The sequence below is a fragment of the Mesoplodon mirus genome (assembly GCF_964341445.2).
Source record: "Mesoplodon mirus genome assembly, chromosome: 13".
Classification (NCBI taxonomy): Eukaryota; Metazoa; Chordata; class Mammalia; order Artiodactyla; family Ziphiidae; genus Mesoplodon; species Mesoplodon mirus.
In genome coordinates this window covers 58,923,262-58,937,972 of record NC_138989.1, presented here as the reverse complement: position 1 = coordinate 58,937,972, position 14,711 = coordinate 58,923,262, and the positions used below count along the sequence as shown (strand labels likewise).

Genomic DNA, 14,711 nt, shown 5'->3' with positions numbered 1-14,711 from the left:
AAACAACAAGGTCCTACTGTATAGCACAGAGAACTATATTCAGTATCCTATGATAAGTCATAATGGAAAAGACTATATATATAAAAAGAATATATATATATATATATATATATATATATATATATATATATATATATATATATATATATATGTATGTATAACTGAATAACTTTGCTGTGCAGCAGAAATTAAGTCAACTTTGTAAATCAACTACAATAAAAATTTTAAAAAATAGAACACCGGTTGTAACTGAGTAACTCAATGAGTTAAAAAAAGATTCACCATCTACTGCCCAGATCAAGATATAGAATATTAATGCCGAAGAAATCTGTCTGTGCTCCATATCAGTTATTGCCTCCTTCATAGATAATCACCATATGACTTCTATTAACACTGATTAGTTATTATTTTATTGAAATTTAAATAAGTAGATCTTATAGTGTTTCTAATTTTCTATCTGGTTTCTTTCATTCAACATAATGTTTATGAGATTCACCCTTGTTATATATAGTAGCATTTTGTTCCTTTTCATTTCTGTATAGTATTATAGTGTATAAAGTGTTTATTCAATTTAGTGTTGATAGGGAAGGTAAGATGTTGCCAATTTTTGGCTACTGCAACTAATACTGTTATGAAGATTTTTGTACTTGGGTGTAGTAATTTCAGTTTAGAATTTAACCACAGGTGGAATTACAGGGCCATAGCACATGTCTATGTTCTGCTTTAGTAAGTATTGTCAGTTTTCAAAATATTTGTAACAATATAAAAGCCAAAAAAACAGTGAATAAGATTTCATATTACCCCACATTCTTATCAACACTTTGTATCATCTTCCCTTACACTGTCAGGCCTTTTGGTGGGTGTGTAGTACTATCTCTTGTGGGAGGTTTTACTTTGTATTTTCTGATGACTGCTGCTGCAAAGCTCTTTTCATTGATCATTAGCCATTAAGATGTATCCTTCTTAGTGAAGTGCCTGTAATAAGGCTTTTGTCCATTTTAAATTGGAATGTTTGTTTTTAAAATGGATTTTTCTTTACATATTTCTGTATAAAATACCTATGTCAGAAATATTCATTGCGAATATATTCTCTAAGTCCTGCTCTATGGCTTGTCATTTTTGCTCTGTTGTTTCATTTGTAACTTTTATTTTTCCCTCTTTTCTTTCTTATCAATATTGCCAGGAATTATCAATAAGATTAATTTTCTCAAATAAATTATTTTAGATTTTTTAGCTCTCTTTATGTAGTATTGTTAAAATTGTATTAATTTATTTTCTATTTTCCTTCACAACATTTCTCGCATAGAATTGCTTTTGTTTATATTTTTTCCCAATAAATAGTTAAATTATTGTTTTCCAGAATCTTTTCTATTCTAGTATGTGCATTTAAGACCACATACTCTCTCAGCATTTTTTGAGCTGTATTCCACATAATTTAATATATGTTGTAATTATCATTCATTTGAAAATTTTCCCCTAATTTCTAATGAGATTTCTTTGTGACCCATGGGCTATTTACATGTTTCATGCTTAGTTTTCAAACAATAAGTGGTTTTCTAGATAGCTTACTGTACTATTTCCTGCTTAATATCTTTGTGAACAAACTGAATTATTTCAGTCTTTTGAGGTGTTTTGAAACATTTAATGGCTACTTCATGATCAATTTTACTAAATGTTCCATATTTACTTGTAAAAATTACTAGGTATTTTTCATTAGCTCAAATTTATTAATTTGTTTAGGTACTGTGTTTCTGTACTGGTTTTTGTCTGCTGCTATCAGTTATGAAAAAGTTTTGAAAATATTTCCTCTATGATGTGGATTTGTCTATTTCTCATATTATTCTACCAACCTAAACTTTATAGATTTTGAAGCTGTATTAATGAGCATATATAAATTTAGACATCTTATATCTTCCTGGCATAGTTATAAATTTATCATTATAAAATATCCATTATTATCTTCCAAATACCTTTTTGTCTGACTTAAGAATCTACTTATTCAAAGTACATAAGTAGAAAAATCAATATATACCACCTTCTCTCAGTTAGCGTACAGGACATATATTTTCTATCCTTCTACTTTGATACTTTCTGTCTTTTACAATTGTCTCTTATAAAAATCATAGAGTGATGTGTTAGGTTTCTATCTTTTTCTCCAGTCTGACAATTCAACCCCCCATCTTTTAATAGGAATATTTAGTCCATTTCAGTTAATGTTTTTATTATTATCCTCCAAATTTTCATTTGTATTCTATTGGGCCACCTGTTTCTTTCTTTTTTCTACCTTTTTTTTTTTCTTTTACTTTTTATTAGCTCTTTGGCACTTACTAACTTCTTATGTACATTTTTTCCCCTGATACTCATTTGGAGTTACCCTGGAGATTGAAAGTTAAATATAAATTATTACTATTACCATTTCCAAGATTTAAAACATGAGAACTCAACTTACTCTCTTTTAATCTTTGAAACATTGTTAGCCATACATTACAATTCTACATATATTTTGTATATCACAATACATTTTTATTCTTTTAAACAGTTAATATTCATTTATACTTAGACACATATTAACCCTTTCTGTGTTCTTTGTTTTGCTCTGCATTTCAGTGTTTTGGTCTGTGATCATTTTCCTTCACTTAGTTAACATTTGCTGGCAATAAATACTCTCGTCTTCTGCTTTTCTAGAAATTTCTTTCTTTCATCTTGATTTTTGCTAGGATAAATTTCTAGATTGACGGTTCTCTTTTATCATTTTAGAGTTATTCAATTGTCTTCAGACTTCTCTCATATGTATTGAGATGTCAGATGAATGTTACTGCTGCTTTTTAAGGTAATATATATGTTTATTGTTGAAAGAAGGCTAAGAGAAGTCTCACTTAGTAATAGATTGGAATAGGGAAGATGGATGTGTTGTGAGGAGCTTGCAAGAAATACCTTTAAATTAAATGGAAACAGGACAAACTTCTAGAATGGCTCCAGGTCAAATTCTTGTTGAAGAACCAATATCCAACAACTGGAGAACTTGCTTCAAAGACCACAACCTAAAAACAGGCCTGGAGTGTAAAAATAAAATTAAGCCAAGAGATATGAAAAAATTGGTGCCAAGATCATGAACAAATGTGAAACTTGTGGAATATTTGAGGGGAGAATTAGTGGAGGCCTCTGGTTTGCCTTTCTGGGAATTCTTGGCATGTAACCAAGGATATGTCAAGCTGAATTAAAGGACTTCACTAGAGATAGTGTTATAAAAATTTAAATCAGAATAGATCCATGAGTGCTGGTAAGTCAGAAACTTCATAGTATAAATGAAACTCTCTTAAATGGGAGAAAAGATGTGGACAGTTCATAGGATAAGGAAGAATGCAATCTGAGTGTATCATAATGAATCTACAGTTATGAAGAACAAGATCAATAAAGACAGACTGAATGGGATAGAGAGTGATGGCTGTGGAATAGTGCTGACCAAGTTTGGTAGGAAGTACCAAGTAAAAGAAATATGATTACAATTATGATCTGAAAAGTTTCTGCCCAGTTCTAAAGGAAGGGCTGTCTATTTTCTCTATGGTCTGTAAGCTCCATGATGACAAGGTTCATTTTTATCATCTTGACCAGCATAATTCCCCTACTTAGGTAAAACCTAGGAGGTATTACATATTTCATAAGGATATGTTGAAAGAAGAAAAGAAGAAAGGAAGAAAGTTTATTGGCTTTTTTTTTTTTAACTAATGAGTTTTTCACTCATGAGCCATCAGAGCCCAATTTAGCTTGGTACATAGTAAGTGCTGAATAGTTTGAAGAAAAACAAATATAGAACTTGTGCATGTGAAGGGATTTCTGTCATACCAATTGGGAAAAGATTTGTCTTGTAGAATTTTGACTTGGGTATGCTTGTGATACAAACCTATTCCTTTAACATTAGAGCTAGCATTCTTAATAGAATGATATGGAACATTAAGAAAATTATCCATTATCCATTATCATATACTTCATTCTACTCTACCTGCAGACCAGTAAAATGCCTTTGTATTACTAACCTGGGTATTACTAAAGATTACTGAATACTGAAGATCATTGAAACATTTTCAAAACTTTTTGAAATTTTATTTTGCTTAGCAGGAAGTTCTAAATACATCCACCAATAATATTTTTAAGGAAAGAAATTGAGAAAATATAGACAAAATTATATAATTAATAAACCATAAAATAAAGTTTACAAATTAAACTATATATTAAATAGAAATAAGAAAAATAAGTAAAATGAATAAAAATGATCATGTAATTATTTAACAATAATCTCTAAAATCAACTGGATTTCTTAAGGCCAAATTGAATTCAAGTGTTCTGCTCATTGTTTCTCAAAATATCTATACATATTTGCAATCAGAAATAAAACAAGGTAAACGCTGAAGCACTTCAACAGTCAAAGAATCACTTTGAAGTAAACAATGCCACTTGTACAGATGCGTTTGTTTCCCAGGGCAGGAACTTGCTTGAGACTGTGTGTTTTGGGTGGCAATAACGTGGTTACCTAGCAACTACCCCTCCTCCCAAATCAATGCTGCAAGAGTGGTATTGTTTACGTCAGCGAATTGATCACTTGTTTGCTGGATCCAAAGAGAATGTAATACAGTGGTAGGGTATGAATCTCAATCACAGGAAACTTACAGGGTTTTTTTCCTCTACGTTGGGTCAACTTCCCACTCCTCATCTGGTGCTGCTGGAAGTTTGTCTAAAGAGCTTAAAAATGAATAATATGCTATGCATCATATGAAAATGAAGGAAACATCTGACATTTTAATTAATAATATTTATTTTCAGTTTGCTTTTAAAGCAAACAATGAAAGGGTTACTATTTCCATAATAGCATTAGCTCTGGGCAAGAGGAAATTTTATCACAATGTGTCCTCAGAAATGAGACAGTCCAGGGTAAGGTGGGGTTCTGTAGAAACAGAGTTTAAACAATCTAGAGAGGTTTTGGATGATAGAATTTTACCACCTGAAGGTAAAATTAATAAGACATTAATTTATATAGAACACATATATAAGGTACTTATGTCTACAAGTGAGTATAACCGTATGTAGCAATAACTTAGCTAGAAAATATATTTTAGTAAACCTCACACCATATATTTTGTTTACCTGTGATACATATCACACAAAAATGCCACTCTCTCTTTCATCTGTCTAATGGATATTTATTCATAGGGACAATCTCACCAGTGCATGCAAAATCAAGAAAGCAAGTAATCTGAATTAAATGGAAAGATGAGGACAGAAAACACAGATTTTGCCAATGGAAAAATTGAACACAGTAAGTTAGTTTGTATGTTTTCATAGCAGGAAGATATAAGCTAAAGAAAAAATCTGTTAGAATAATGTTAAAATGCCAAGTATGTGGGAGTGAGTAGAAAGGGAAAGAAGAGGGATTTAGGTTTATAAAATTTTCCATGATGTAAAAGACTAAAGCCAATTTCTCCCCAGACACAGTCCTGACGTTCAGAGCAGCTGCTTGCCAGTATGCAGGAAACTGTCACTTGTACAGTATCTTTCTGGGCTCACCCCATACCCATTCTTCCCCCATCCCAGCACACACTGAATGTCATTTGCTCACTGAGCTCCAGAGAAGAGGAATTCTTTGTGGACCAATAATTGAAAGTTGAAGTTACAGCCTCAGTTCTCTTCTCTGGAAAATTGCTAATGTTTGTTTTAAAAAGTCACACTCTTCAGACTAAAATTAATCAGAATCTGACACCATATTTTCCTAGTTCCTCAACCCTGGGAATATCATCAGTTCAGAAAAAAATTTGTTTTCCTTTGAAAATAACCAATAATTATCAATGTCATTTTAGATTTTGGTATGATTCTTGTAACTATTTTGCACAAACATATTAGACTTTTAACCAGAAATGGCATTCCAAAAACAATCTCATTATATGTAAAAGTCAAAACTGTGAGTTGGAATACAGAAAGGATTATTCCCATCTGTCCCTAAGTACTTTAAATGACCCAATGTCAGATATTAATGGAAGAGAGCTAAGAGACAGATTGAGCAACAGAATCAACAAAACGTTTAGACTAATAATTTATTAGAAAACAAGTGATAATGATAGGAAAACTGTTATCTTATTTCAAATGGATCAATGTGCAGGGAGTTTTTTTTTCTAATATAAGTATAATATATCAAACAAAATTTTAAATAGCAAGAAAATATAGATTTGCATTTTACAGTGGATCACTGATGCAGAAATTTCTCTCTTTTTACTCTTTCCTCAAATCGCCTCTGTAAAATATATTATTCTGATAACACAGACACATTTTTACTGATCTAGATGATCAGATTTTATATCAGGAATTGACATTGATGAGTTTCAAGACATATTTATGTACCTCTGAGCCCTCACGGAATAGCAAACGTAGTCCAACAGTTAAAATAATTGATGAATGTGTGTTGAATTCTCAGGAGGAAAGGGAAGAAGAAAGAATGAAGGGTAGAGGAGAGGCTTGGAGGAGGGAGGTGCTGATTTCAACCCTGTAACGTCAGGATTGCGTCAATTCGGGTTTCAGCCACCTCTAGAGTCTCAGAGACAAGCGTCTCTGAAGAGCCAAAACAGGAAGAGGGGTGGCAAATCACTGTGCGAGGGCGAGTGGACCTCCCTCTTTGCCTCCTCCCTGTTCCAGGCTTAGGTTCCCTGAGCTTTGCGCCGTTATTTTCAGCATTAGGAAAAGCCCTGTCGCTTCACATCCAGGCAAGTGAACCAAGATAGGGAGTTTCCGTTCAGCACCTCGGACAGAATACGCAGCAAAAAATGGCTCCGATCGCTACCAGCCGGGAAGAATTTGGTAAGCAAGTTACTCCGCTTATAACTGCGGTTGTTCCTTAAATACTCTGGGGTGATGTGTTGTGTTTGTATGTGTGTGTGCGCGCGCGCGTGTGCGTGTGTGTGTGTGTTCGCGGGATGTTGAACACAGATTTCCCAGGTAGGAAAATGAGAACTGTAAAAGGGCAATATCTCTGTGGTTTCTCCCTTCCTTGATATCTTTCTCCTTAAAATTGCTTTCTGCCAGGGCGATTTTACATCCAAGAAGTTCCTAATCATTCAGGTAGCCCTGTAAATTGCAGCACGCGCTAAGTAAACAGGTCTGTTTGCTTGTTGGTGTCATTAATTCTGCAGGTGATTTCTATTTGTACGTAAACCTTTATTTATCTTATTGGGGGAAGCCAGATGTTTCTGTGATTACATAAGGGTTTTATCTTGGCATAAAATAACTTGAACATCGGGCATTTAGAATGTATACTTTATTGCAGAGTGTACCATAAGTATTTTTTTTTCTCTGCTACGTTTTTCTTGTATCCTTGAAATATTTTGCTAGCGAAAGACACAGAATCCTATGATACTAGGGTTAAATGGATATTCAAAATTAACTAGCTGAGCCCATTCCATTTCACAGGTGAGGTAACAGGAGCCCAGAGAAATAAGGGAAATGTTGCAAGTCAGTTAGCTAAAAGCTACTGGAAACTATACTTAGGGCTTATATTTTCATGTTCAATTTCCTTTTTCCTATAACAGATTTTTAGCACCATTACTCTCCTCTTTTTCAGTAAAAAAAGAAAAGGAGAAAAAATCAGATGTACTTCTTCACATAGAAAAGTAGTATTTTTAGGTCCCATTATATTCCAAAGGCAAGAGATTTGAGTTTTACTTTACATATATTTGGAAATATCAGGGAATTTTTAGAAGTTTGTTATGAAACTGAGTGAAATGACTGAGATCTTTGCTCTCAAAAGCTTAGGACCTTAACAGTAGAGAATACACAGGGAGTAGGTGAGCACTTCTGTATTATATTGAATATTTTGCCATTTGACATGAATATTAAATACAGAAAATTTGTGATATTATATTCAGAAATGAATTTCTTTCACAGTTGTCCATTTGAGTGATTGAGTTTATATTGTTGTGATATGATATGTATTCCCAATTTCTGATTTGAAAATCAGAAAAATATTTGAATACTGAGGAATTTTCAGAGGCTATGCTAGTTAAAAATATGTTCTAGTGTTGACATTGTTTATTTAGGAAAAAATTTGTTTTCTATTCCTTTTTTAAAAAAAATATTCTTCCTGCATTGACTAAAGAATCAAGAATAGTTCATGACTTTGCTTTAGCTCCCTGGCCTTGGATTATTAGGTAGTCCAGGAGTGTTATTTTTTTTTTCTTTTTCTTCTCCCCACAAAGACTTAAATAGAAGGAAAAATTGAAAAGCTGGTACTAAGTTTAGCTGATGATTTTTAGCTCTCACCTCATTCTTCTTCTGTGGCATTCCTTGTTTTTTCTATCTGGGAAATTCAAAGTTCACCTCTACACAATTCAGTTCTTTGATATAATTAAACTACAGAATTTTTTATTGTTGTATTTGCTTTTTATCTTCTTAGGCATTTTTGCTCTTGTCATTTCTTAATCTTATATTATTTGAGTTCAGTTTTGCGATTATGAAGTAGATAGGCAGAAGTTTGGAGGATTGGGGAGAGGAGAAACAAAAGATTGCTCCTTCAAGGTTAGTTAAACAAGCCTTAACCCTTTCCTGACTGGAACTTTTAACTTTATTATCCATTATTTGGGATTAAAAAAAATAGACTGGAATGGAGCTAAAGGCAGATATTATTACATTAATTATATTAGTTTTGATTATATTAAACATTGACTCAACTGATGCATTGTGTCCAGATATAGTAATACTGCTTTTACTTACACAGTGTTACTTATTATTTGTTGGAGAATATACTTACATATGGAACATGATGAGCTTCATGCATAATCAGTGTTACCTAATGTCAGTAATTTAACGTGCCCACATTCAAGGAACAAATGCCAGTTTCAATTTGATTGCCATTTGCCATGTGGAAATGTGCTAGGAAAAAAATCAGTTATGGATAAAATTGAACTCTAAATTATCTCTACGCACTCTTCTCATTACATGTTAAAGATGATAATTCATTTATAACCATTGTTTGGGTTTTATTCTATTTAGGTATTAATTTGTACTTTGGATGATTCAGTGTTTGAAGAATTTTGGGTCAGCCTATGAGTTTGTAGTCTTATAAGTTGTATACTATTAATAAACTGTTCATAATTTTGTTCTTTTTTCCCTAATATTTGTACATTTCTTTTACCACTGTTCTTTAATTTGGATAGAAATTATTAATGACTTTGTGACAACTGCAGGTAATTTTCCATAATTTCTGTCAGTATTTGAATAATATGCACTTAAAGCTACATAGTAAGAATTGATGCTTCTGGAAACCCTGAAAATGTCAATGAAAACATAATGAAATTAGTACTGACTCATCATGCTGTAGTTGACTCATGTTATCTGAGAAAACGAAGGTAGGTCAGGGTCATTTAGCATTCTCCCATCCCTGGCCCAGGCCCAGTTTCATCTTTTCATTTTATTTGTGAAAAATTACTACAATGAAGGATTTTCTATCATACTGTATTTATTCTTTATGTGTTACATATGTGTTTATTCTTGAAAGTGACATGAAATAGGTACATAATTCAAGCAACTGCCAGCTTTAGGATGCTTTTCAAATAGGGTGTCTCCAACTCTGCCCAATTAATGCATGTTATTGGTCATTTGATTTTTCAGATGAAATCCCCACAGTGGTGGGGATCTTCAGTGCATTTGGCCTGGTCTTCACAGTCTCTCTGTTTGCATGGATCTGCTGTCAGAGAAAATCATCCAAATCTAGCAAGACTCCTCCATATAAGTTTGTGCATGTGCTAAAGGGAGTTGATATTTATCCTGAAAACCTAAACAGCAAAAAGAAGTTTGGAGCAGATGAGAAAAATGAAGTAAAGAATAAACCAGCTGGGCCAAAGAATTCTTTGCATCTTGATCTTGAGAAGAGAGATCTAAATGGCAATTTTCCCAAAACAAACCTCAAAGCTGGCAGTCCTTCTGACCTGGAGAATGTGACCCCAAAGCTCTTTTCAGAAGGGGAAAAAGAGGCAGTTTCCCCTGATAGCTTAAAGTCCAGCACTTCTCTTACTTCAGATGAGAAACAAGAGAAGCTGGGAACCCTCTTCTTCTCCTTAGAGTATAACTTTGAGAAGAAAGCATTTGTGGTAAATATTAAAGAAGCCCGTGGCTTGCCAGCCATGGATGAGCTGTCGATGACCTCTGATCCATACATCAAACTGATGATTCTCCCAGAGAAGAAGCATAAAGTGAAAACCAGAGTTCTGAGAAAGACCTTGGACCCAGCTTTTGATGAGACCTTTACATTCTATGGAATACCCTACACCCAGATCCAAGAGTTGGCCTTGCACTTCACAATCTTGAGTTTTGACAGGTTTTCAAGAGATGATATAATTGGAGAAGTCCTTTTTCCTCTCACAGGAATTGAATTAACTGATGGAAAAATGTTAATGAACAGAGAGATTATCAAGAGAAATGTTAGGGTAATTCACTTTTAGTGCTTAACATATTTATAAACAATATTTTCTGTAGCTTTTTTGTATCTAGGGGATTTTTATTAAAATGATGTCATACATATCATCTTTACCATGTTTAACTATTATTAATCATAATCAAATGAGGAGCAGGGGGATAGAGTAGATGAAAGAAATTTTAACCCACATCTGAAATGCATAAAGTATCTTAATGATATAAAATAAATAGGAACCCTTTATGGATTTATTTAAATATCATTTATATAAATATTTTTATTAATTTCTGTCACAAGTATGTTGACTAAGATTACCACTAAAATGCAGACAAATATCTCTTATTCATAAGAAAGTTAAAAATATATTTCAATGTCAACATAATTGAATTTGAAATTCAAATTGAAATTGAAAATTAAGTCAGTTCATTTTGAGTGTTTGAAGTTCTAGTGAATCTTCATAGAATTGCTTTTTAAGGAAGAGATATCTCATTATATTGAATTACAAATATTCACCTATATGTTGTATAACAGGAAGTGAGTTACTCTGCCTTTGCAGTTATGCTACTTTGGTAGTTCTGGAATTATTAGAAAACGATAAGACATCAATTAATCAAATTTAAATGTATTTTCCCTTTAAATATGGAGCTCATTTGATTCCAGTTGTGGGATTTCAGAATAACTGGTGTCTATAACGCATAATTCTATAGAATACCCTAAAGTTTGTTTTGACCACAGCCTTACCTTTTTCTGTTGAATTTAATGAAAGTCAAGATCCAGAAATATTAAGTAGTTTGAGTCATCTAACTGTTTAGTGGCACAGTGGGAATAAAGATTTGTTCACTACTCTTATTCTTCTTGGAGTGCTTATTCATACAGTTACCCCATGTCAGCTTTTATATAAATACATATTGAAGCTTTAGGAGCTCTGAGCAACCATCATTCTTAGTTATACCAAGTTTACTTCTTGTTACTTTCAGTTAGAACTTGTACTTTGAGTTCTTGGTCATCTTATCTAATGTTAAAGTAAAAATAAGATCTAAGTATTATGCAAAGAAAAACCCTATGATACTGTTCAGAGACAAAGCATTAACTATTCTGAATCAATTCTCTCCAATACTTAATTCATTCCTTGGATTAAAGGAGGACTCTGGGTGGGGTGGGAGAAGAGAATTTTAACTCCATCCGTCCTCTGGGCTAAGAGAGTGATGGGTGTCAGACTAAATTTCAAGTTTTCTGAAATTCTAATAATGTCTGTGCTAAAGAATTTGAAATCAAATCAAACTTGAGTCACTTTACAATATACAGATCCATTCAAATAATTAGATAATTTTCATTACCATTAATAACTTCAAAAAGTGGAGAGTTAATTAAAAAGCAAAAACTAAAAGTACCTCTGTGTAAGATATATTTTAAAATCCCCCTTTAAAACATTTCTAGTAATGGGCGTGGCTAACTCCTTACGAATTTTAACATTCTGTAGTACCTAAAAAGACCACAAGATGGCAGGTAGTTGTTTTAGAAGGTGATGGTACTGCACAAAAGCTTTTAGTTACTCTTTGATTCTTTAGCATATTAAAGTAAAATAACTAGGAAAATTACAGTTAAATAACAATGCTATTATAGTGCTTTAAAAATTAATATAAGTATAAATTTCAACACTAAAGAATAATAAAAACATTATTTATCTCATATCTCTCTTTGTTTAGAAGTCTTCAGGACGTGGTGAGTTACTGATCTCTCTCTGCTATCAGTCCATCACAAATACTCTCACTGTGGTTGTTTTAAAAGCTCGGCACCTGCCTAAATCTGATGTGTCTGGACTTTCAGGTAAGAATGTTTTTGAAAAACTCACGCTCAGTGTAGAAATGAGCAATATATTGGGCAAAATAGTTAACAACTAACATTGGACTATGATTTAGATTCACCTTTTATTCACAATCACAAATTATGTGATTGTTTTTCTGTTTCTCATTTTATGGAATAAAAATGTGAGCCAAGGCCATTATCAAGAAGAAAACTGCATAGTTCTAAGATCCAATACAAAGCTAGTATGTCATAGATGTCTGACTGAATGGAGTCGAAGCAGAAAGCAGTGATAAATGCAGAAGTGAGGCCATTGCCAAAAACACAGTGATGGAAATAAAATTAAGGTTTAGGAAAAGTTCTTAATTTTACTATTTTAAAATTAATGAGCCTGCCTACGCTTACATTTCTATTATTTTTATCTTTCCTTTAATTCCTTATGTGTCTGGTGTCTGCTTTAAGAATTAGTTTTTAGTTTTGTGACTAATTTTTACAAAAAAAATTCTGTATAGTACAATGAGAAAGAGCACATGACCTATGGTTTAAAACGATCTGAGTTCAAATCCTAACCCTTCCATTTCTTAGCATCATAACATTGGGTATGTTTCTTAAACTCTATACAAGCTGGATATAATAGTACTTACCTTGAAGGGGATTATGAGGTCTGGAAATATATATTTCATTAAATATCATCCAGTGCTATAATTAATTGTAGTTTTATTATTAGATAATGGAGGTTAAAAACATGGTCTCAAAGATTTAGGTTAGGAAGTTAAAATTAACTCATGCAACCAGAAAAGGGCAAAATAATATAATTAAATGTGTGATAAAGTAGTATTATCTTAAAATTCACAGAATACAGGTGACACAGGAAACATCAATACTGGGTAACAGGAAACAAATACAGCAAGTGGTTAAAGAACGACAAAAAAAAAAATTAAAGCCAAAAAAGGCATTGCCATCGTGAATTCTAAATGCCCATTCCCCCATTCAAAAGAGAAAGCAGCCCATGCTCAGAGAATTAGTGAGATTTATCCAAAGTCATACAACTCAGTAAGGATAGATGTTGTGTAATATTTTTTCCTTGTATTCCATTCTCTGGAATGAATTATTAGTAATCAGAATGTGTCATTAGAACATTCTATTTTCTTCCCCTTTACGCTATCTCTTCATCCTTCCATTACAGTTCTTTCCCGTCCTCCACTCTCTCTTATGTTGTACATTCTTATACTTATTTTCAATTTATTGACAATAGATAAGCCAAGCTTTATCCATGTTTTCACTTTGTTCTGACTCATATTCCTTATAATCACATTTTATTAGCATCTCTAAGGCACCATTATCTTGAGATCAGCTTTCCCGCCAAGTTTTGTCAGTACAATGTGTGTTGTTTCCCATTGCAGATCCTTATGTCAAAGTGAACCTGTACCATGCCAAAAAGAGAATCTCCAAAAAGAAGACTCATGTGAAGAAATGCACCCCCAATGCAGTGTTCAATGAACTCTTTGTCTTTGACATTCCCTGTGAGGGTCTTGAAGAGATAAGTGTTGAATTTCTGGTTTTGGATTCTGAAAGGGGATCCCGAAATGAGGTGATTGGGCGGTTGGTCCTGGGAGCAGCAGCAGAAGGAGCCAGTGGAGAGCACTGGAAGGAGATTTGTGACTATCCCAGGAGACAAATTGCCAAGTGGCATGTGCTCTGTGATGGTTAGCATCCTAGCTGTGATGAGTTGGAACTTGATGATTTTTACTAGGCAAGGAGAAATTTTCTTTCTTTTTTTTTCTTATACATGATTGCAAGCTTGTGAAAGCTTTTTTGTTGTTGTTGTTAGAAATGGATTGAATTATCAGACCAGAAAGTAACTGTAAATGTGTATCATGATAATTTACTCTTTATTAGAGAAGTTGGATAAATTTTCATAAGATATTCAATTTCCCCTGCAAGTTACCAGTTATATAAATAAGAGTAGCCAAGCTTTTTAGGAATACTGTTCTGCAGTCCCGAGTTATGGCTGTGGTGATGATCTCATTGGAACATGTCACTGGAAGTCAATGTGGTTGTTAGGATTTAGAAATGAAAAGCAGGTCTTCTCTTGTGAAAATTCATCCATTGTCCATCAACTGGAGAAATCAATTTTTCTTTAAACCCAAAGATATTAAAGAAATGTTCTCTAGATTATTTTATTAATTATGTCATGTGCAAATGGTTGTCCTGCATATAATAGTATATGATTATTTCTTTTTGGTCTGTGATTATTTGACACAATTTTATCATAAGAAGGGTAACTTAGGTTTGTTGAAAAAAAAAGTGAACAAAATGAGAAATCATTTTATCAAAGAGCTAAGTTGAGAATACTATAGCCGAAATATGTTTTCCCCTCTCTAAGTTTACATGTGAGTCAAAAATAAAATATAATCTCAGATAAGAACCATGGTGTTGAATTATTCACTGCTTGTGACAA

The 14,711-nt window shown here is 32.9% G+C and overlaps 1 protein-coding gene across 1 annotated transcript; it reads left to right on the top strand.

Annotated features, from left to right (window-relative positions):
• Positions 1-6,806: 6,806 nt before the first annotated feature.
• On the top strand, positions 6,807-14,235 carry SYT4 (synaptotagmin 4; the record flags this gene model as incomplete). The annotated part of the gene is made up of 4 exons (XM_082640910.1): positions 6,807-6,840; positions 9,646-10,460; positions 12,154-12,274; positions 13,654-14,235. 4 exons carry the CDS (start codon positions 6,807-6,809, stop codon positions 13,959-13,961), a joined length of 1,278 nt encoding a protein of 425 aa, XP_082497036.1. The 3' UTR covers positions 13,962-14,235.
• Positions 14,236-14,711: the final 476 nt, after the last annotated feature.